General features: G+C 44.5%; 1 protein-coding gene and 1 pseudogene across 2 annotated transcripts in view; one reads left to right on the top strand and one right to left on the bottom strand.

Moving 5' to 3' along the window:
* CACNA1C (calcium voltage-gated channel subunit alpha1 C) overlaps positions 1–24,567 on the bottom strand; it is a gene marked incomplete at its 5' end in the record, with an annotated part of 716,579 nt that overhangs the window by 7,007 nt on the left and 685,005 nt on the right. Inside the window, 5 exons of the mRNA XM_080812080.1 lie at positions 3,399–3,527; positions 6,430–6,782; positions 8,330–8,464; positions 8,821–8,948; positions 11,524–11,625. Of these exons, the coding sequence (XP_080668206.1) occupies positions 3,399–3,527; positions 6,430–6,782; positions 8,330–8,464; positions 8,821–8,948; positions 11,524–11,625 (847 nt within the window). The remainder of the gene's footprint in view (positions 1–3,398; positions 3,528–6,429; positions 6,783–8,329; positions 8,465–8,820; positions 8,949–11,523; positions 11,626–24,567) is intronic.
* On the top strand, positions 1,746–2,652 carry LOC308348014 (thymocyte nuclear protein 1-like; annotated as a pseudogene). The gene has a single exon. The product of its transcript is annotated as a thymocyte nuclear protein 1-like (transcript).

Raw genomic sequence — 24,567 nt, 5'->3', positions numbered from 1 at the left:
TAATTAATTTATTTGACAGAGGCAGAAAGACAGTGAGAGAGACGGAACACAAACAGGGGGTGGGGAGAGAAGCAGGCTTCCCGCTGAGCAGGAAGCCCAATATGGGACCCGATCCCATGACCCTGGGCTGAACGCAGACCCTTAACGACTGAGCCACCCAGGCACCCAAGTTTGCTTTTTTCCTTAATGAAGGAAACCCCTGCTTTGTGCTTCCATAAAGGTTTGGGGAGTGGGCAGCAGGAACTCACCACCCCAGCTCCCAGCACCTGAGGCTCCTCCTGTCACAGAAGTTTCCAGCTCCCCATCCACAGCTTGTCGGCTCAGAAGCCTCGAATTTCTGATTTACGGCAGTAGAGGCACTCTTGAGTCAAAGTTGGTGAGCAAGTTGGCAAAAAATTTTAGGCCCACAGGAGTCTTTCCAGGAAGAGCCTAGGCTCCTCTATTTCCATATGTGGATGCTATTTTACCATGAGGACTCCCGACTTCAGCCCGAACTTCTCCTCCCGTCACCAATTTCTCCCTGCCTGCCCACCTTCATCATCAAGACACCTCAGCAGCTACATACGGACAAACCTCCAGTCAGCCAGTCAATGGAGAGCAGAGCTGTAAGGGGCCTTTGGGGGCATCTGTCTACCCAGTGACTGGATGAGTAGTCATTCTGGATGGGACACACTGTGAGAAAGAGACTACATCATCCCATTTACATACACACCTAATAGAACTCAACTTCATGAACCATACTTAACCTTTTTTGCATGCCTTGTCCTCTGGCGGTTTCTATTCTACTTTAGTCTAGTCTATTTCATTAAATAATGTCAGTTGCAATCCGAAAAATTGCTTTCACAGTCTGCAGGGGGAGTAGCCTGCAGGCCAAGAAGACCAGGGCTTTCTAACCCTTTGTTCTACAGATGAGGCCCGGGACTCTGTCCCTGGTGTGACTCCACATGCTTTGAGGACAGAGAATGCGCAGCCTTTCCTCCTTCTACCATACTGGCTTTGACCCTTGGTACACATGTAGGAAAATTTCTGACCAGAAAACCTTTAAACCTTTCCTTTCATTTTCAACGTGGTAAGTTTTCCTTATTGCATTTTCTTCTTCTCCAAACTGTACCCACTCTGGAAGACCCAGCTTCTGTTTGATCTTGTGCCAGGAGTCTGTTATGGTCACTCTGACCTCAACCTCCTCTGAAGGTCCGTCCCCTTCATTGAACGTCTCCATGTTTTTTCCCTCATCTGAGACGTTTACTGGTTTGTAAAATATCTTTGAGTGCCGAGGCCGGTTTAGTCACAATTTAGCAGAGTGCCTGGATGCACCAAGCACAAGAGCCAAAATGGATGGAAGCATATGTTTTCCCTGATTTCTAGGGTATGTGGCCATGTAAAAATTTGAAGTCTCTAAAAATCAAAACGCTGAGGGGCTGGTTCTTCCTTATTAGAAGGTGCTTTTAGGAAAGCTTCTAAAACAATGCACCTTAAGCTTTTTGAATGCAACCCACAGAAATACATTTTATGAGACTGAGTACACACACGCACACACACACATATGTAGACAATTAAACAAGTATTTCACCAAATAATACCTCTGTGACATTGGATACATGATTATCTATTGTCTTATTCTAACCTGTGCTATTCTGTATTATGCTATTCTTTCTTTTAAAGTGCTTATCACGGCCTGGCCTTCTGGACCCTGGGGGGAGGATTCTGGGGGCAGATACAGAGTTGCCTCTCATATGTCTCGGTTGATTCCAGAATCCTCTGCTCTTCAGCCCCTGCAGGGAAACCATGCCTAGACCGTGGAAGAGGCTGACTGGGGCTGCCGATCCTGCTGGGCCGGACAAGAAGGTACCAGTAGGAAGACGTACCAATACTAAGAACCCAGTGGGGGCATCAACACAAGTGGATAACTCCAGCCCTCAGAAGGCTTCAGCCTCTAAAAACGGCGGGAAGAATCTAAGCAGTTACTGACTGATGCCGTCAGAGCCAGGGAGCCCACTAGACAAAAGTGTAGAGGTGAAGTTCAGCACTGGGGATCTTAGAGCCCAGCCCGAGCAGACAGTATATTGGGATGGCCTTCGCATCCCAGCCCCAGAACTTCCTGGGGCCCTGAAGCGGGAGGAGGAAGGCTTCTACCAGAGCAACTGTGAAGAACCAGGCCTCACAGGACTAGGGAAGCTTGTGAGGGAGGCTTCCCCAAACCACACACAGTTTGAGAAAAATAATCCTCATTATGACCCATCTAGCAAAGAAGACACCACCAAATGGTACAAGGTCGACGTACGGTTTGTTCAGATGATGAAGTGTTTCATGACCCTGGTGCCTGAGCTTAAAACCCATCCCCAAGCTCACAAAGCCCCTGGAGGTCCCTTAAAAAATAGGGCTCCCTCCACTTGCCAGAGGCTCTCCATTCAGCCCCTGACCCGAGAGGAGTTTGATTTTATTTTGAGGCTGCAGGAAAAGGAGCCAAGTGAACTGGGACACCGTTGCTGGAATGGGCAAGACAGGACTTCAGAGAAGTCACGCTTTTGTAAGACAGAAGAAGGTATGAGGAGGCTTGCTTGTTATGTCCACCTGGGGCTGTGCACATGGGTGTTTTTCATGTACCTTTTTCAACAAAACATTAATATAAAAGAAAGTGGTGACCATAATTAAGTAAATGTCACAGCCTTCTAACGAGTCTAGACTTGCAGTTAAAAAACCCTTCTCTTAAAAATTCCAGCACTGACAAAAATCTCAGCCACTGTTTGCCAACAGTGCCCTCTGCTGGGTTTCATGAGCATTTATTCGCTAATAGGTGCGCATATGTGTGTGGGGGGGGTGTACTCTCACTATAAAATATATTTATGGCAGTTAGTTTCAGTTAAAAAAAAAGTTTATGAGACAATGTTTTGAAGTCTTCCTGAAAGTACTGTCTCATGAGGAAAGGCCAAACTAACCCAGGGACCGTGTGTGTATATGTGTGTATACGTGTGTGTGTGTGTGTGTGTACATGTCTGTACGTGTGTGTGGGTGTGGGTGGGGGCATGCATCCATGTCCCTCATGAGGTGACAGATGCTTTTCAGGCATTCTTCTGATATTTGGTCTCCCGGGGCGCCTGGGTGGCTCAGTGGGTTAAAGCCGCTGCCTTCGGCTCAGGTCATGATCCCAGCGTCCTGGGATCGAGCCCCACATCGGGCTCTCTGTTCAGCGGGTAGCCTGCTTCCTCCTCTCTCTCTGCCTGCCTCTCTGCCTACTTGTGGTCTCTGTCTGTCAAATAAATAAATAAAATCTTTAAAAATAAAATAAAATATCCTGATATTTGGTCTCCCCTTCTGCAAGTCCTGCCCAGAGGAGGGATTCCAAGGGAGCTGCCCTTCACCCCCAGAGGCTGGCCTGCGGCGAGGGCAGCAGCACTCACAGCTCTGTGGAGATCAGGCTGGGCTCGCTGCAGTACTCCGTGTCCGCGCTCAGCTTCACCTCATAGGTCTCATCCTGAGAGACCTCCTCCTGACACACCATGGCGATCTGGCTCTCCCGGGAGTGGCACCTGAAGCGTCCAAGGGGGAGAAATGAAGTCAGAAACTGGGAACCCCATCATTCCCTCAACAGGCAAGGCATCACACACCACACACATGCACTCACACAGTGAACACACACACACACACACACACACACACACGTGCCCAAACACGCACGCACAACCGCTGTGGCCTCTTCCTCCCATAGTTGCTGACGCAGCAGCAGAGTCAGGGAAACAGTAAGACCCAGATCAGGAGTCCGTGCAGAACAAGCAGCTCTGGGCTGGGACCCAAGGAGGTCTGAGTTCTGACCCCAGTTCAGTTATCCTCTGGCATGAGTCACTGCCCCCCCACCCCCATGCCTCAGTATCCCTCTCAATAGAACTGGAGCCGCGTAGGCCCTGCTTGACTCAGAAGCTTGTGGTAAGTAACAAATGAAGTAACAGGTGAGATGTGGTTCTGAAAGGTGGGAAGGACCAGCTTTTAGAACAGGGGCCTAGGCTGCTCTGTATGGGTTGGGGTGGGTCCTGAGAGGGCTGTCCTCTCCCTCTGCTAGAGAGAGCCAGGCCTTTGGGTGCTGGTTGGGCAGAGCCGGGAAGTTCCTGGGGTCACAGTTTGCCACGCCTTTGGGTTTGACACTGGCTCCTTGGAGTGACAGCACAGACAAGAAGCCTCACGCTGACGGGTTTGCTCTCCTGGGCAGTGAGCCTGAGTCCCTGCCGGGCTTGAGACCCTCCCCTACTGGGTGTGTCCCGGATGATTCCGCTCACCCTCCCGGCTGGGGTCTTCTTAGCTCTCGCCCGGATGTTCTCCCTTTTCCTGTCTGTGCCTCTCAATACCTCCCTCAGTCTTTCTTCCTACAGATCCTGAATGACGGGACCCACTTTACCCCCAAACCCAGGAAGACATGAGGGCAAGAGATCAATTAATCCTCTCAGCGCTGAGCGCTGGATCAGCACCCCTGATCTGACCGGGGCCTGTGAGCTGGGGCAACTCAGGAAGCTACCCTCCTGAGTACCAACCCGCTTCTCGGGAGCAGGCCCTAACCAGGGATTGCCCATCCCGCAGTAAGGACAAATGGAATGTGAATGGGGTGGGAAGAGAGGGGAGTGAAAGGCGCTTGGAAGAGGCATAATGGGATGAGCTGGAGACGGAGAATGGCGGCAGGCAGACAACACCACTTCCTGGGGGCCACTGTGTGTGAGATATGTGGCCCGTCCCAGCAAGAGCAAGGCCGGTCCTGGAGCCCCAGCACTTAGCCTCGAGCTGCGGCACCAAGGCTGAGACCCCAGAGTTGCAACTTTGCTTGACTTGTTCGTCCTCACCAAGCTGATGCTTACTGCCTTGAGTGTCACTTTTCCCACTGTGCTGGGAAGGAGGGAGCCAACATTCGGGGAGCATTTGCTATGGGCTAGGCCTTGGGGAAGGCGCGCACCACAGTTTAGGGACAGAGGTGCCTGTGGGGAGAGGAAGAAAATCCCCTGATGTCTTTCCCTACTTCCACTCTCCCTTCATTTAATACGGAACACGTTTTCAGAGAAAAATATGCTCTGAAGGAGGTATTAGCTCCCCCTGAGATGCTAAGGATGGATCCAATGAACCTTCCTAAAGAAGAGGTTTGGATAAGGGGAGCAAGGGAGAACGTGGCACTAGGACTGAGTGCCTGACAGTTGTAGGAGCTTTTCGGGTAAGGGAGAGGCTGCTGAGACACACATGGGCCAGCCACTTGAACTCTGATACTCCCCTGTGCAAAGCTAACCTTTCAGGTCAGCACATAAAATCCAGAGCTGGCATGCTGTACTGTGTATAGAAGGCCTCGGTAGACATCTCTTGAGTAGAAAGACTCACCCGACATTGCTTTTGGGTGGGTTCACCAGCCATTCTTCCATGCAGTGAGGTAGACTGATGGCCAATTGGACTTGGCTGTCATCAGACACTGTTAAAGGCCCAGGCCACACAGGCGTCCACGGGGCCACTTGAAAGTGGGTGTTAAGAAGGGCAGTGAAAACCGGGGGGCAGGTAGGCAGGCTCCTTAGATGAAAGAAGCTTCAGGACACTTGTCCAGAAAGATGCTCACACATCATGATTATTTTCTAAGCTCGTAAGCCTGAGAGATTTGCCCCAGAACATGGCATGTGGGTGATCTGCCCGGCCTGCTGTGGTGGGGTGCTGTCCACTAAGGGTGAGGGGGCACGGTGGCGAGGAGGCAAGTCCTCTCCCACCTGGCCTTGGAAACCCAGAGCTGTTGACAGAAACAGGGAGGAGATCCTTTAGGCCCAGGCTGTGCTTCCGGAGGCCCAGAGCATGGAATTGGGCTCTTACCACCCTGGTATACCATAACAATGGATCCCAGAGCCCCAGGGAGCAGAAGGTGGGGAGAAAAGCATGCGTCAGGCGGTGGGAGAGCAAACTACCAGGAACGATCCCGCACCGGGGCAGAGTGGGCAAGAGCTATGGTGAAGGGCCTCCCACCACCAAAGTGTTCCTCCCAATAGGGTGGAGAAGGGTGTGAAGAAGATGTGGTAGCTCCAGTCCCATCCCAGCTAGGTCAAAGGCCAGGTTTGTGCAGATGTGGGAAAGGCTGGGGGAACAGTCTGTTGTGTTGCCAGGATGCTGGAGGTCAGGGGTCTGGGCTCCTCTGCCTGGGTAACAGAAAGAGCACAAGAGGCTCTGTCCAGAGGTGTGGTCAGGACACTAGATGGCCATCGGGGCTGTGCTGCTGTCCCCAGGCATGGCTGCCACATGTAATCAAGGGCAAGAATGGGAGGCAGCGTTGGCCTATCTCTTGATGGGGTCTGGGGCCGCAGCCTCCTGCCCGACTCGAGGGGGTGAGTGGTAGGCCTGTGGGCCAAACTCCACCCCCCATCTACTTAGGGCTGGAGCATGTGGGGCCCCTGTGCACGGGCCCTGGTGCCCCACCCTCCTGCTTACCTCTTGGAGCTGAGCTTCCATGCGGCCTCCTGTACCCGGACGGCAGGAGACAAGGGGGGCCCGTGGCCCTCCACGGTGCTGACTGCGCTGGGGTAGCCAGCGGGGCGGGGGAAGCGGCCCAGGGCAGTGTTGTTGGCATTGTTGATGTTGGCGTTGGAGCCAGTGGATGAGTAGCTGCTGGGGGTGAAAGTGGAGTCCACCAGTTTCTCGTGGGATGGCGACTCGGTGTCGCCTTGGCTGTTAGCCGCCTTGTTGATGTGCAGTGGGCGCTGGGTGGTGAAGGTCTGGGGGAAGGCGCTCCGGCCGTCACTTTGGTAGTAGCTGACGTGGTTGCCGAACAGGCCACCGGCCCTCTGTAGGCGAGACGGGAGGGGTGGGTGGAGGAGAAAGCCCTGTCGGCTACCTCTCCTTCTCTAGGCCAAGCCATGGAAGGTTGTCTGCCTTCCAGAGAGCGCAGCCACACTGGGCAGCGACACGCGGCCCACGGGGACCTCCTCACCCACATGGCCTGGAAACCGGAGGGGGAGGGACCTGGACAGTCCCCTCTGACTCTGCTGGGGGACGGGGGCAGGACCTGGGGCAGGACCGGTCAGGCAGGAAGGCTGCTGCCCTGGGACTTTCTAACGAAACCCCTGAGGACTGGGATCGAGTCTCCAGGAGCAGTGCAGGATGGCAATCCTTGGCCGAGGCCCTCGCTCTGCTTGGCAGCTGTGAGGCACTGGGAGGGCCGAGGGCTGGGGAAAGGGACTGGGAGATTCTAACGAGAATTTTAAAAAGTGGAGGTCCACCTGGCTCACTGAACTAGAAATGACATTGGCCAAAGGTTTTTGGAAATAAGGATGAGGCATTGACTCCGTTAATTATATTATGGCCTTCTTTACCCTGGGGCGATTCTTTGAGATTTCAAATCAGGACCCAGTGTCTTTCTCTAGCATTGTTTCCTTGTCCTGGGGCGAGTGGGCAAGTTTCTCTCTGTAAGTTGGTCTGTGGGGTCTCGCTGGGGCAGTGTTAGCCTGGTGCTGTGTCCCTGAGGCCATTCGGTGACAGACATTTCACAGTGATGAGGATGAGGATGGTGATGACAGGGCAGCCACAGGCAGGGCAGGCCGTCCTCCCTCCCGGTGTCTCCACAACTCAGGACCCCTGTGTGGGGGCTGGCAGGGGCAGCTGAGAGGGCCCCCAGCGTGATACTGCTTGGTGGCTTCTCCCTCACTTTGGAGGGATTTTAGCCAAATACCTTCGGGGATAAGCAGGGATGACTGAATGGAGAGAGCGGGATACAAGCATTGCACTATTCTGGCAGAGTCAGGTTTGGGGTCCACTGAGAATGGTTGCTCGGCCTCCATAGCCAGGAAAGGAGAGGGAAGGAAGGCCGGAGGGGACTTTTGTCGCTGGGAAAACACAGGCTTTCTCTCAAGAAGACAATTGCCCCTGGGCTCCACTCCCCTGCTGCCACGTGGGAACATAAGCCAGAGTCTCTGATTTTTTAAAGAGAAGTCAAAGGTCTAGGTTTTTAGTTGAATGTGCCATATTTCTGAATGTTGGCAAACAAAATAGGTCTGCAGGTTAGATGTAGCCAAAAGTGGCCCCATGGCTTTGCAGTTTCTAATGTAGAAGGTTCTCCTAGGGAACATGTCCCTTAAGAAAATGGCTCTTTCCCACTTTCTCTGAGAGCCAGTGATCCTCTGGGAGCTGCCATGTCCTGAGAGCCCAAGCTTGAGATAGAGTCAGACTTGGAGAAGGTAGAGAGGTATGGGAAGTAGCTGAGTTGGAAGAGCTTGGAATCTGCCGGAGAACTCAAGACTTTCTCCCTGGATTCTCTTGGCAGAACGCCAGCCCACCCTCTTGCCTCCAGCTGGACTTGCAAAGGTAAGAGAGTGCTTCTGTGGCATCCACCTACCCGGAAGATGTCATCTTCAGAGGCAGCAGACACAGCCTCCTTCATGGCCTTGTCCAGCTCCTCCTCAGCCGTCAGATCTCCAGAGATGGCCCGTCGGATCTCAGGCCCGATGTCATGCAGCGTGCGCAAGCCAGCCTGAAACCCAGAGGGACACCCAGCTTCTTGACCCACAGCCTCTCTGTAAGGCAGGCAAGCCTGCCAAGGGCTTATCTGTGCCGGACTGCGAGAATCCATTTCTCCACCCAGGAAGCATAAAGGCCTGTTAGAAGGGGCTGTGAAGCAGGCAGGACTAGGGAAGGCAGAGTGTGTGGCAGGCAGTGTGGCGCCCCCTCACACACACACATTTGGAAAGGCCTGGAGCTCTCCGAAAGTTTCCTTCTGGAGGGAACTGGCCTCCAGCCCACTGGTGAGAGACTTAACCCCAGGCCAGATGTCAGAAGAAGGTGACCAAGCCCTTCTTTATTGTGCGGACCCCCCTTCTTGCCCTTTACCTGCAGGGATAGGGCGTTCCTCTGGGAGGGTTTGCCCACCAGGCCCTGCTCTTTGCGCTTCTTGAATTTCCGGAAGTACTCTTGGATCAGGAAAGTAGCATAAAACTTGCCAACTGTGACCTCATCATCTGAGACAGGAGAAGAGAAGACAGAAGGGAGGTAAAGGGGAGAATTCAGCTGGGCTTCATTCACTTTTTTCCCCCCAGCATCCAAGTTTTCTGAAGTTTTTTAAACTTTAAAAAAAATTTTTTTAAGCCATTCACATGGTTCAGAAAGGCAAAAATATATTACAAGGTGTACAGTGAAAAGTCTCTCTCTCACCCCTCCCCCATCTGCTAAGTTACCACCTTTTAATAGATAACCTTTCTAAAATTAGCTTCTGGAGTATTTTTCCAGAGAGTCTTTCTGCAAATGCTTTCTGCAAATAAGCAATGATATTCTTAGCTCCTCTTTTTTTTTTTTTTAACAGTAGAAGCAGCCTATTATCAAAATTATTTCCCACGTTGCTTTAAAAAAAGCTTTACAAAATAAAAACAAACAAACAAACAAACCTCCAAAACCTGACATTGCTAACTAACTTTTATTTGATTCCAAAACTTGAGGTGCCCATCATAAATTGATCAGTCCCCTAAGTGCAAACAGTTCTGGTTTAAGATGGAGTTTGGTGGAAGGAACACCTTTCTTCTCTAAAAGTTTGGGTTTCGTTTTCAATCAGACAGATTGGGTTTTCTTACCATGTGGTTTGGCTTGGTCCCTGCTGGGCTAGACCCCCAAGTTACACATGACATAGTCAGCCTCTGTGTTGGGAATGAACCAGGTGGTGGAGAAACGGAAGAGTCTCCAAGGAGAACATTGCCTCTTGGTTCCATCTTCTTCTTCTGAGGGAAATGGCCCCAGGAGACAGCTGGTAGGTTAGGAATAGGGGCCTGTGATGATTCTCCTACTTCTAGCTGTCCCTTAAGAATAGTCAAGTCCACAGCAGTGGTGACTTTCCACCTGGCAAACACATCATTCCCATGTGGGAGAGGAAACCCGAGTCCCCCGTCTAGGGTAGCCAGTTAGCAAGAGCTTCAGGGCAGAAAGAGCCTGGCGTTCTGGTGTACCCCAGACCTGGGTTTGAATTTTGAATCTGCCAGGTACTCACCCTATAGCCTTGGGTCAGCTACATAGCTTCTAAGAACTTCAGTTTCTTGAGCAAACTTCACAGCAATGTTATAAGGATTAAATAAGGTATGCAAAACATCTCATGGGGCTTGGCCCGTCTAGGTGATTTTTCCCTGGGCTGCTTCCCTTTGGGAAGTGATTCTCAACAGGGCTGGTGTCCCATTTTAAGGAGTGTTTTGGGAATATGGGGACTTTCCTGGTTGTCCCAGTGTGCTACAGGGGCACACTGGGTGGTTCTAGATATGTCCCTTAAAACACAGGCATGTTTTGCATACATCTGCACTTGGCTAGATGTCCATGTGGGGAAAGGACCTGTTTATAATTACCTGAGCTAAGAACCTAACTTCATTTTACATATGAACAGAAAATAATACTTTTTGTCTGGTTTTAATATATCCAGAATTTCCCAGGTGTATAACTGCTGGGTAAATTGACAGGAAACCATATTTTGCTTTGTTTGCACTTGACCAAGAAGACTTTACATTTTGGAAAATTGAATCCCTGATGGCAATGCCCCTTGTGGTATCTGAGTCACCTGTTGCATCTGACACACTTATATTAGTCTGTATTGTTCTATGTTTGTGCATGTACATATATATACATACACATGTGTATATTACTTAATATATTTAGTTATCCCTTACTTAAAAATGACAAATACAAAATGTCAACTATAGTCAATATTGTCTTAGTTCCTTTAAACACAAACTTATTCATCATAAGTGGATACATGAAAGTATTTTATCAGTTAACTATAACTTCTGGCGCAGTGCCATAACCCATAGTGCCTGAGCATATATATATATATATATAGAAAAGTATTTGACTTTAATGTATTTTATATTAAAGTGTTATATATATATTTTAAAGATTTTATTTATTTAGTTGAGAGAGAGAAAGAGAGAGAGCATGGGCGGGAGGGGGAGCAGGGAGCCTGAAGTGGGGCTCGATCCCAGGACCCTGGAATCATGACGTGAGCCGAAGGCAGACTCTTAACCGACTGAGCCACCCAGGTGTCCCAAATTAAAGTGTTATATTAATATTTTGGAAATTATATCTGTAGGCAAGTTATTTTCATTTAGGATAATAGTAGGGGCATTATAAATTATTTGCTATGAAAGGGGGTTCTGGGTTTGAGAGGGTAGAGAAACACTACTCTAGATAAAACAAAAAAAATTTCAACCAAGAGGGGATCTCAGTGGATTCTTTTTCCAGGTCCCCATTACTTCAAGAGCAACCAGCCTACTAATTTACGGGGGAAACCTATACTTTGCAGAGTTTCCTTGGAAATTCTGCCAAACTTCTAAGCATCAAGGGGCTTTGTCTGGTCTACGAAATGTTATGACTGGACCAGGTTTCCAGCCTGATATCCTGTATCTGAGTTTGTGAAGGTGTGGCACCCTCAGCCCTTCCAACCAATAGGGCCTTCAAGCCCTACAGGAGAGGCAGAGCGGGGTGGGGAAAGCAGGCTTCCCATGAGCCTCATGGACTTAGGAACCAGGCAAGAGTCATGGGTGTGGAGATCCTGGGAGTACTCACCACCCGCTGGGGGCACCACTTGGTCCAGCAGCTTCATGCTGGTCCGCTTCCAGATCTTCTTGATTATGGCCCGTAGCTCCTCATTGGCTTGTTCTAGGTTCCCTGAGGGGAGGGAGATATGAGGCTGAAAATGGTCATCAGCCCCTTGAGGGTCCACCCCAGAGGGACCCATGGGGTGGGACCCCTGCTCAGAGTGGGAAGCTGCAGCCCTGCAGAAAGCCCTGGTCCATCAGCTTCACTTTTTTTCTCCCTAGCCTGCCGAATGTCACCTCCATCTTCTTTTTCTTTGTATTGCTCTCCATGCTTTACTCCTCCTCCCTCCATTTCCTGTCCAGTGCTGTCCCTTTTCCCTTCCTCCCTGCCTGCTGCTTGGGCTGCCAGTGGCGATCCTTCATCCCCACATGCTCCTTCCTTGTGAGTGGCCCTTGGGGAGGACCAGACAGCCTGGCTCAGCTGAGCTCAACGGCCACCTGCTGGAGAGCAAGAGGGGCTGCTCTGTGCATGGCACTTCTCAAGGGGCTCCATGGATGATCAAATTTTCCCCCAAACAAAGCATCCATACACACGGGGACCTTAGTGTCAAAGCTCTTTGCTATGTCTCCTGTGAGGAACAGGAGGCAAAACCTCAGTGTAGAAGCAGGAATCAAAACACACTGGGTTCTGTTTTGGAGCTTCTCTGGGTCTACTTTCTCCGGGTTTTACCACTTAAATTGATGCTATCCTGTGCAGCCTCTGGGACACTGGTGGTATAGCAGCTGTAAGAAAAGGTGTGGTGGGCAGTAGTCTAAGACCCCCGGAGCTATCTCCCACCAACACCGATCTATACACAACCTGCATTGTCCTTGGTGTGTCCACGGTCCCTGGACTACGATGGATTTTTACCCCTATGATTAGATCGCCTTAAGATGGGGATATTATCTAGGTAGACCTGACCTAATCACATGAACTCTTTAAAAGTAGAGAGTTCTCAGGTGCAAATTCCAGTTAGAAAATAAGTAAATCATGGGATGCAATGTACAGCATGACGACTATGGTTAATAAAACCATACTGCACGTTTGATAGTTGCCAAGAAAGTAAGTCTTAAAAGTTCTCAACACACAAAATTGTAACCATATGTGGTGACGGACATTAATCAGATTTACTGTGGTGATCTTTTCCTAATATATACAAATACGGATTATTACGTTGTACATCTGAAACTAATGTTATATGTCAATTATTCTTCAATACAAAATAAAACCAAAATGAATAAAAAAGTACTACATGAAGGAAGTCAAAAGATAAAAGTAGAAAGTTGTCCCCAGTTGGGAGCAGAGGAGTGAGAGGGGACTGCTGTGGCCTGGGAGAAAGCACACACCAATGCTGTGGACTGAATGGAGAGAGGCAGCCTCTGGGGGCTCAGTGGTCCCCACCTGAAAACCAGCCCTACAATGGCAAGACATGAATTCCTCCAAAAGCCTGAATGAGCTGGGAGCCTCTGGAAGAGGACACATCCTGATCAGTATCCTGATTTTGGATTTGTAAGACCCCTAGCAGAGAACTCAGCTACTCCACAGCTAGACCCATGAACTGTGGGCTAACAACTAGGTGTTGTTCAAACCAAAGAATTTGTGGTAATTGGTCCCACAGCCATAGGAAACCAATACAGGGGTGTTTACTGCTACTACACAGGGCAAGCAGTACAGTTGAGAGCTCTGGTTTTAGATTGTCTGAGGTGAAATATGCCCTGTGGCCACACCAGAGAGGCTCCCGACAGAAGGAAGCAGAGGTGGTAATGGAGGGAGAGTGATGGACTCCTGAGTCGCCTGTCGGATCCAAACAGTACCTGGCACCAGAGGATGATCCTGGGCAATCGAGTTATGGAGGCAATTCTGCATGGTTAAATTTCCTTCCTGGTTAAGGTAGTTAGTGGTTTCTGACATATGCAATGAAAGAGTCCTAATTAAAGTAATGCTCAAATATGTTTATCTTCTGTAGTGAGTTGAAAAGTGTCCCCACCAAATTCCTGTCCACATGGAACCTTGGCATGTGGCCTTAGCATATAGGGTCTTTGCAGATGTTATCAGTTAAGATTTATTAGAGTGAGCCCTACATCCCATACTGCTGGTGTCTGCATAAGAAGAGGAGAAGACGCACAGAGACACACAAGGGAAGAAGGCCATGTGAAGATGGAGGCAGAGACTGGAGTGATACCACTATGGCCAAGGAATGCCAAGCACAGCTGGCCCCCACCAGAAGCATGGAACAGCTTTTTCCTTTGTTTGTTCCTCGGGAGGAACAAACCCTATCAACCCTTCTCCCATTTAGTAAGTTGTCTTTTCATTATGTTGGTTTCCTTCATTGTGTGAAACTTTAGTATGATGTAATCTCATTTGTTTATTTTAGCTTTTTGTCCTTGCCCGCAGAGACTGGTCTAAAAATATTGCTAAAACTGATGTCAAAGAACTTACTGCCTATATTTTCTCCTAGGAGTTTTATGGCTTCAAGTCCAGCATTCAAGTCTTCAGTCCATTTTTTTTGTGTATTTTTGCATATGGTGTAAGATAGTGGTCCAGTTTTGTTCTTTTGCGGTAACTGTCCAATGTACCCAACACCATTTATTGAAGAGACTTCTTCATTGTATATTCTTGCCTCTTTTGTCACAGGTTAATTGACTCTATATGTGTGGGTCTTTTCTTGGGGTCTGTAGTGTGTTCCATTGATCTATGTGTCTGTGTTCATGCCAGTACCATACTGTTTTGATTAATATAGCTTTGTAGTATAGTTTGAAATCATTGAGCGTGATACCTCCAGTTTTGTTCTTTTTCAAGATTGCTCTGGATATTTGAATTTTTTTGGTGGTTCCATACACATTTTGAGTTGTAGTTCTGTTAAAAATGCCATTGGTATTTTGATAGGGATTACACTGAATCTGTAGATTGTTTTGGTAGTATGGACATTTTAATAATATTAATTCTTCTAATCCATGAGCACAAAATATCTTTCCATTTATTCATGTCTTCAATTTCTTTCATCAATGTCTTTTAAAAATTAAAAAAAATTTTTTTTTTATTTTCAGCGTAACAGTATTCATTGTTTTTGCACCACACCCGGTGCTCCATGCAATACGTGCCCTCCCTAATACCCACCACCTGGTTCCCCCAACCTCCCACCCCCCGCCCCTTCAAAACCCTCAGGTTGTTTTTCAGAGTCCATAGTCTCTCATGGTTCACCTCCCCTTCCAATTTCCCTCAACTCCCTTCTCCTCTCCATCTCCCCATGTCCTCCATGTTATTTGTTATGCTCCACAAATAAGTGAAACCATATGATACTTGACTCTCTCTGCTTTACTTATTTCAATGTCTTTTTTAAATAAAGATTTTATTTATCTATTTGAGAGAGGGAGAGAGAGCAAGCACACAAGCAAGAGGAGGTACAAAGGGAGAGGGAGAAGCAGACTCCTTGCTGAGCAGGCAGCCTGATGTGAGGCTTGATCCCAGGACGCTGAGATCTTGACCTGAGCTGAAGACAGACACTTAACCACTGAGCCACCCAGGTGCCTTTTTAGTTTAAGTTTTAACAGTTTAAGCTGTATTCAGAGTTCTTTCACATCTTTGGTTAAATTTACTTATAGGTATTTCATTATTTTTGATGCATTTATAAATGAAATTATTTTCTTACTTTCTTTTTCTGATAGTTATTAGTGTACAGAAATACTGATCTCTGTATGTTAATTTTGTATCCAGTGACTTTGCTGAATTCATTTATTAGTTCTAACAGACTTTGGTGGTCTTTAGGGTTTTCTCTATATAGTATCATGTCATCTGCAACTATGTCTTTTTCCTATCCAGTGTTACTTTTTCCTGTCCAATTTGGATGACTTTTATTTCTTTTTCTTGCCTAATTACCAAGGCTAGGACTTCTGATACTATGTTGAATAAAAGTGGTGAGAGTGGACCTACTTGTGTTCTTCCTGATCCTACAGGAAATGGTGAAAGCTTTTTGCTGTTGAGTATGATGTTAGCTGTGGGCTTGTCATATATGGCCTTTATTATGCTGAGATACATTCCTTCTATACCTACTTTGTTGAGTTTTTTTCTTATCATAAACGAACATTGAATTTTGTCAGATGCTTTTTCTGCACCTATTAAGATGATCATATGATTTTTATCCTTTGTTTTGTTAATGTGAGGTATCACACTGATTAATTTGTGGGTGTGGAACCATCCTTGCATCTCTGGAATAAATTTCATTTGATTGTGGTGTATGATCCTTTTAATGCATCATTGAATTTTTTTTGCTAATATTTTGTTAGGATTTTTACATCTATATTATCAGATATATTGGTCTGTAATTTTCTTTCTTGTGGTATCTTTGGTTTTGGTAACAGAGTAATGTGACCTTGTAAAATAAGTTTGGAAGACCTCCTTCCTCTTCAGTCTTTTGGAATAATTTGAGAATAGGTACTAACTCTTCTTTAAATGTTTGGTAGAATTAAGCCATGAAGCCATCTGGTCCTGGACTTCTGTTGTTTTGGAGTTAAAAAATCACTGTTTCAATTTTATTACTTGTAATTAGTCTATTCAGATTTTCTATTTGTCTGTGTGTGTGTGTTTCAGCCTTGGAAGATTATGTATTTCTAGGAATTTATCCACTTCTTTTAAGTTTTCCAATTTGTTGGTGCATAATTGTAGTAATGTCTTAACCTTTGTATTTCTGTGTTCGTTGTAACTTTTCCTTCATTTCTGGTTTTATTTATTTGGGTCCTCTCCCTTTTTCTCTTGAGTTTGGCTGTTTATTTCATTGATCTTTTCAAAGAACCAGCTCTTGGGATTCCTGGGTGGCACAGTCAAAGTGTCTACCTTTGGGTCAGGTTATGATCCCAGGGTCCTGGGATCAAATCCCGCATCAGACTTCCTGCTCAGTGGGGAGCCTGCTTCTCTCTCTGCCTGTTGCTCCCCCTGTTTGTGCTCTATCTCTGACAAATAAATTTTAAAAAATCTTCAAAAAAAAAAAAAGGAAAAAGCTCTTACTTTTATTACCTCTTCTTTTTTTTTTTCAATCTCTATTTCATTTATTTCCACTCTGGTCTTTATTATTTACTTCCCTTCACTAATGTTGGGCTTTGTTCCTCTTTTTAAAGTTACTTTAGGTATAGAATCAGATGGTTTATTTGGGATTTAAAAAAAATTCTTCCTCCACGTTTTATTTTATTTTACTATATTATGTTATGTTAGTCATCATATAGTACATTATTAGTTTTTGATGTAGTGTTCCATGATTCATTGTTTGCATATAACATCCAGTGCTCCACGCAATACATGTCTTCCTTAATACCCATCACTGGGCGAACTCATCCCCACCACCCCCACCTCTCTTATGAAACCCTCAGTTTCTTTCCCGGAGTCCATAGTCTATCATGGTTCATCTCCCTCTCTGATTCCCACCCCTTTCATTTTTCCTTTCCTTCTCCTAATGTCCTCCATGCTATTCCTTATGTTCCATATATAAGTGAAACCACATGATAATTGTCTTTCTCTGTGTGACTTATTTCACTTAACATAATCTCCTCCAGTTCCATCCATGTCAATGCAAATGGTGGGTACTCATACTTTCTGATGGCTGAGTAATATTCCATTGTTTATGTGGACCACATCTTCTTTATTCATTCTTCTGTGGAAGGGCATCTCAGCTCCTTCCACATTTTGGCTATTGTGGACATTGCTGCTATAAACATTGGGGTGCATGTTCCCCTTCTTTTCACTATACCTGTATCTTTGGGGTAAATACCCAGTAGTGTAATTGTTGGATCATAGGGTAGCTCCATTTTTAAATTTTTGAGGAAACTCCACACTGTTTTCCAAAGTGGCTCTACCAGCTTGCATTCCCACCAGCAATGTAAGAGGGTTTCCCTTTCCCCACATCCTCTCCAACATCTGTTGTTTCTTGCCTTGCCAATTTTTGCCATTCTAACTGGGTGTAAGGTGGTATCTCAATATGGTTTTGATTTGAATTTCCTTGATGGTTAATGATCTTGAACATGTGTCTGTTAGCCATTCATATGTCTTCTTTGGAGAAGTGTCTGTTCATGTCTTCTGTCCATTTTTTGACTTGATTTTTTTTGGGGGGGCGGTGTTGAGTTTGAGAAGTTCTTTATAGATCTTGGATACCAGCCTCTTATCTGTAGTGTCATTTGCAAAGATCTTCTCCCATTCCGTGGGTTGCCTCTTTGTTTTGTTGACTGTTTCCTTTGCTGTGCAGAACCTTTTTATCTGATGAAGTCCCAAAAGTAGAAAAAGAAAAACAAAGCTGGGGACATCACACTGCCTAATTTCAAGCTATATTACAAAGCTGTGCCACGGTACTGGCACAAAAACAGACACATAGATCAATGGAACAGAATAGGTTTCTAGGCATGCATTCATTTCTTCTAGGTTACTTATTGGCATATAGCTGTTGATAAAAATTTCTGATGATTGTGTCTATATCCTTGGTGTTATGATATCTCCCCTTTCATTCATAATTTTATTAATTTGGGTCCTTTCTCTTTTCTTTTGGATGATCTGGCCAGTGGTTCATAGATCTTATTAATTCTGTCAAAGAATCAGCTTCTAGTTTTGTTGTTGTGTTCTACTGTATTTTTGGTTTCTAATTCTCTGCTCTAATCTTAATTATTTCCTTCCTCATGCATGGCTTAGGGTTAATTTGTTGTTGATTTTCTACTTCTTTAAGGTGTAAATGTAGTTGGAATTTTTCTATTCTTTTGAGTGAGGCTTGGATGGCTATGTACTTCCCTCTCAGGACCACCTTTGCCGTGTCCCATAGGTTTTGGACTGAAGTGTTTTTGTTCACTTGAATTGTTTAAGTTCTTCTTTGATTTTCTGGTTGACCCAAACATTCTTGTGCAGGATGGTCTTTAGCTGCCAAGTGTTTGAATTTCTTCCAAACTTTTTCTTGTGATTGAGTTCCAGTTTCAAAGCACTGTGGTCTGAGAATATGCATGGAATAATTTCAGTCTTTTGGTATCAATTGAGACCTGATTTGTGACCCAGTATGTGGTCTATTCTTGAGAAAGTCCCATGTGTGCTCAAGAAGAATGAGTAGTCTGTTGTTTTAGGGTAGAATATTCTGTGTATATATACATATATACATATATATGTATATATATACACATATACATATATAGTTTATCTGGTCCAGTGTGTCATTCAAAGCTCTGTTTCTTTGTTGATTTTCTGCTTAGATGATCTGTCTATTGCTGAGAGTGGGAGGGTTGAGGTCTCCTACAATTAACATATTATTATGAATATGTCTGTTTTGGTTAACAGTTGGTTTATGTAGTTGGCTGCTTCCATGTTGGGGGCATAGATATGTAGTTTGGGGGTGGAGTCTTTTGGGTTTTCCATAGAAAGTATCATGTCATCTGCAAAGAGAGAGAGTTTGACTTCTTCATTGCCAATTTGAATACCTTTTATTTCTCTTTGTCTGATTGTTGTTGCTAGGACTTCTAATACTATGTTGAACAAGAGTGGTAAGAGTGGGCATCCTTGTTGTGTTCCTGATCTCAAAGGGAAGGCTGTCAGCTTTTTTCCATTGAGGATGATATTTGCTGTGGGTTTTTCATAGATAGATTTGATGAAGTTGAGGAATGTTCCCTCTATCCCTATACTTTGAAGCGTTTTAATCAGGAACGGATGCTAGATTTTGTCAAAAGCTTTTTCTGCATCAATTGAGAGGACCATGTGGTTCTTCCCTCTTCTCTTATTGATTTGTTCTATTGCATTGATTGATTTGCGAATGTCGAGCCACACTTGCAACCCAGGGATAAATCCCACCTGGTCATGGTGGATAATCTTTTTAATGGACTGTTGGATCCTATTAGCTGGGATCTTGTTGAGAATCTTAGCATCCATATTCATCAGGGATATTGGTCTGAAATTGGGTGAGCCTGGTGGTGGGTATTATGGAGGGCACGTATTGCACGGAACACTGGGTGTGGTACATAAACAATGAATTCTGGTACACTGAAAAGAAATTTAAAAAATTAAAAAATATATATATACAAAAACATAATGGTATAGTGTCCTTCTGTATCTCTAAGTACAGTCTTTAGCTTAAAATCCAATTTGTCTGAAAAGAGAATTGCTACGGCAGCTTTCTTTTGAGGTCTGTTGGCATGAAAATTGGTTCTCCATCCTTTCACTTTTAGTCTGGATGTATCTTTAGGTTCAAAATGAATCTCTTGTAGACAGCATATGGATGGGTCCTGTCTTTTTATACAATCGGCAACCCTGTGCTGTTTTATGGGAGCACTCAGGCTGTTCATGTTGATAGTGATTATTGAAAGATATGATTTTATTGTCATCATATCACCTGTGAAGTCCTTGTTTCCATAGATTGTCTCTGTAAATTTCTGTTCTATATCACTCTTGGGGTCTTTTTCCTTTTATAGAACTCCACTTAATATTTCTTGCAGGGCTGGCTTAATGGGCACATATTCTTTCAGTTTTTGCCAGTCTTGGAAGCTCTTTATCTCTCCATCCATTCTAAACAAGAGCCTTGCCAGATAAACTATTCTTGGCTGCATGTTCTTCTCATTTAGTACCCTGAATATGTCTTACCAGCCCTTTCTGGCTTTCCAGGTCTCTGTGGACAGGTCTGACATTACTCTGATGTTCCTTCCTCTGTATGTAAGGAATCTCTTCTCCCTAACTGCCCTTAAGATGATTTCCTTGGTTTTAAGATTTGCGAGTTTTACTATTACATGCCTGGGTGTCAGTCTGTTCTCCTTGACCTTGGGAAAGGTCCTCTCTGCCTCTATGACACAAATGCTTGTTTTATTCCCCAGATTAGGGAAGTTCTCAGCTACGATTTGCTCAACTATCTCTTCTAGTCCTCTGTCTCTCTCTCTCTACCACCTCCCCACCAGGGAGCCCAATAATTCTGAAATTGGAATGTTTCATGGTGCCATTTAATTTCTCTAATTCTGTTTTCATGCATTTTAAGGTGTTTGTTCCAGGCCTCCTCCTGTTCCTTCTTTTCTATTAGTTTGTCTTCTAGATCACTAATTCATTCTTCTGCCTCATTTACCCTAGATGTTAGAGTATCCAGATTAGGTTGAATCTCATTGATAACATTTTTAAGTTCTGCCAGATCAGCTCTCATTTCTGCCCTTAGAGAATCTATGCTGCCATTAGTGGTTTCCTTCATCCTAGCTATTGTCTGCATAACTGTTACCCTGAAGTCTATTTCTGACATCTTGCTTATTATATCCATATCCATTAGTTCTGTGACCAAGGTCATGGTCTCTGAATTTTTCCTGTGTTGTGGGTTCCTCCTTTTAGTCATTCTGTTGAGGGGTGGTTGAAGAAATGTACAGAGTCCAGGTTATTGACCACAACCGAAGCAAGATGCACCTGTTTTATAGGGACCTTAGGGTTGCCAACCTGTTGTTCTTCTAGCCTGTCTTCTGGGGGAGGAGCCTGTTGCGCTGTTACTCAGGCAATACTGTTTGGGCAGAATTGCCCTGCTCTCTGTGTGTGTGGGGGATGGGCTCAGTGAAAACCAGTTTTGGGGGGCTTTTTTCCCTCTGGGGGCTTTCCCTAGTGGTTTTCCATGTCTCTCCCAAGAGTTAGAGCAGAAGTGACCATATCTAAACTTCTGTCTCAGAACAGAGAGATTGCAGTCTGTTCTCCAGTGAGCCTTCCAGGCCACACTGACTCCGTTTTTGTCTGTGCTGCTAAAAACTGAAGCATCCTGGGTTGTGTGCCCCACAACAGCACTCCAGCCCTTGCTTCCAAGTCCAGGCACATCTCTGCCCTTTTTGCTTCTAAAACTGCCAGCTGCTCCCAGTTCGCACATGTGCCCCTGCAGCCAATGGAACAGAATATAGAGCCCAGATATGGACCCTCAGCTCTATGGTCAACTAATTTTTGACAAAGCAGGAAAAAATATCCAATGGAAAAAAGACAGTCTCTTCAATAAATGGTGTTGGGAACATTGAACAACTATAAACAGAAGAATGAAACTCGACCATTCTCTTACACTGTACACAAAGACAAACTCCAAATGGATGAAAGACTTCAGGGGTGCCTGGGTGGCTCAGTGGGGTAAAGCCTCTGCCTTCGGCTCAGGTCATGATCCCAGGGTCCTGGGATTGAACCCTGCATCGGGCTCTCTGCTCCATGGAGAGCCTGCTTTCTCCTCTCTCTCTTCCTGCCTCTCTGCCTACTTCTGATCTCTGTCAAATAAATAAATAAAAAATCTTAAAAAAAAAAAAGACTTCAATGTAAGACAGGAATGCATCAAAATCCTAGAGTAGTACATAGGCAGTAACCTCTTCGACATCAGCCACAGCAAATTCTTTCAAGGCATGTCTCTGAATGCAAGGATTTATTTGGGATTTTTCTTGTTTCTTGAGGTAGGCCTGTATCATTATGAACTTCCTTCTTAGAACTGCTTTTGTTGCATCCCACTGATTTTGGAAAGTTGTGTCTCTATTTTCTTTTGTCTCAAGGTATTTTTAAAAATTTCCTCTTTGATTTCTTTGTTTACCCACTGGTTGTTTGGTAACATATTGTTCATTTTCCACATGTTTGTGTGTTTTCCAGTTTTCTTCTTGTAGTTAATTTCCAGTTTCACAACATTGTGGTTAGAAAAGATGCTTGATATGATATCAGTCTTCTTGAATTTATTAATTTTTTAGTAATTGTTTTGTGGCCTAACTATCCTGGAAAATGTTCCACGTGCACTTGAATAGAATGTGTATTCTGTTGTTTTGGATGAAATGTTGGTATATATCTATTAAGTTCTTCTGGCCAAATGTGTCATTTAAGGCTAGTATTTCCTTATTGAATCTGTGGATGATTTATCCATTGGTTAAGGGAAATATTAAAGTTCCCTACTATTATTGTATTACTGTCAATTTCTCCCTTTATGTCTATTAATATTTTCTTTATGTTTTTAAATGTTCCTATGTTGGGAGCATGAATATTGACAAATGTTATATCTCTTCTTGGATTGAACACTTTATCATTATGTAATGCTCTTCTTTGTCTTTTGTTATAGTCTGTTTTAAAGTTTATTTAGTCTCATGTGAGTATTACTTCACCAGCTTCCTTTTTGTTTCCATTTCCGTGGAATATCATTTTCCCATCTCTTCATTTTCAGTCTCTGTGTGGCTTTAGATCTTATTTGAGTCTCTTAAAGGCAGTATATAAATGGTTCTTTTAAAAAAATCTATACAACCACCCTATGTCTTCGGATTGGAACATTTGGTCCATTTATATTTAATGTAATTATTAACAGGTATGTACTTATTGTCACTTGGTCAGTTGTTTTCTGGTTGTTATGGCAATTCTTCTGCTTTGTTTTTCTTCTCTCAGTCTGTTCATTTGTGTTTGATGGTTTTCTTTAGTTTTGTTTGAGTCCCTTTCTCTTTATTTTTTATCTATTGTAAGTTTTGGTTTATGGTTACCATGAGATTCATATATATTGACCTATATACATAGCAGTCTATTTTAAGCTAATAGTCATTTGTTTTGAACACATTCTAAAAGCACTACATTTTTACTCCCCCCCCAACATTTTATTTTTATTTATTTATTTAAAAGATTTTATTTATTTATTTGACAGACAGAGACCACAAGTAGGCAGAGAGGCAGGCAGAGAGAGAGCGGAAGGGAAGTAGGCTCCCCACTGGCAGAAAGCCCGATGCGGGGCTCGATCCCAGGACCCTGGGATCATGACCTGAGCTGAAGGCAGAGGCATTAACCCACTGAGCCACCCAGGTGCCCCCAATATTTTATATTTCTAACATCCTATTTGACATCTTATATTTTTTAATTAAAAAAAAGATTTATTTGTTCATTTGAGAGGGAGACAGAGAGAGAGAGAAAAAAAAGAGGAAGTAGGGAGAGGGACAGAGGAAGAGGGAGAGAGAGAATCTCAAGCAGATTCTTTGCTAAGTGTGGAGCTCTGAAGTGGGACTTGATCTCAGTCTGTGAGGTCATGACCTGAGACAAAATCAAAAGTTAGACATTTAACCAACTGAGTCACTCAGGTGCCTTTGACATGTTTTAATTTTGTGTATTCCTTAACTACTTACTGTAGTTATAGTTAAATTACTATTTTTGTCTTTTAATCCTCATACTATTTTTAAAGTGGCTGATTTACCACAAGTATTTTTCTCTCATATATTTTCTTATTTCCAGTTATAGGTTTTTCTTTTTTGCTTAAAGAAGGTCCTTTAATATTTCTGGTAAGGTTGGTTTAGTGGTGATAAATTCCTTTAACTTTTGCTTGCCTAGGAAACTATCTCTCCTCCAATTCTGAATGATAATCTTGCCAGGTGGAGTATTCTTGGTTGGCAGTTTTCTCTTTCAGTACTTTGAATATATTATTTTAGTTACTTCTGCCATGGAAAATTTATGCTGAAAAATATGCTGATAGTCTTATGGCAGTTCCTTTGTCCATAACAAGCTGTTTTTCTCTTGCTACTTTAAAAATTCTCCCCTTGTCTTTAACTTTTGACAATTTAATTATAAAATTCCTTGGTGTGGTTTTTTTGGGTTCATCTTGTTTAGGGCTTTTTGCGCTTCCTGGACCTGGATGTCTGTTTCTTTCCCCAGCTTAGGGAAATTTTCAGCCATAATTTCTTCAAATAAGTTCAAATAACTTCAAATAAGCTTCCCTACTCCTTCTGGAACTACTATAATGTGAATGTTTGTGTATCTGATATTGTTCTAGAAGTTCTTAAAACTATTCTCATTTTTTATTAACATATATTGTATTATTAGTTCTGGAGGTAGAATTTAGTGATTCACCAGATTACTTCAAGTAACTTCCTTAATGTCCATCACCCAGTTATCCCACACCCCCAACTTCCTTCCCCTCAAGCAACCCTCAATTTGTTTCCTATGATTAAGAGTCTCTTATGGTTTGTCTCCCTCTTTTTTTGTCTCATTTTATTTTTCCTTCTTTCCCCCTATGTTCATCTGTTTTGTTTCTTAAGTTCCACATATGAGCAAAATCATATGGCATTTGTCTTTCTCTGACTGACTTAT

The sequence above is a fragment of the Martes martes genome, assembly GCF_963455335.1.
Source record: "Martes martes genome assembly, chromosome: 8".
NCBI classification, from domain to species: Eukaryota; Metazoa; Chordata; class Mammalia; order Carnivora; family Mustelidae; genus Martes; species Martes martes.
The sequence above is the reverse complement of the archived record's forward strand: the minus strand, read 5'-3'. Positions and strand labels throughout refer to the sequence as shown.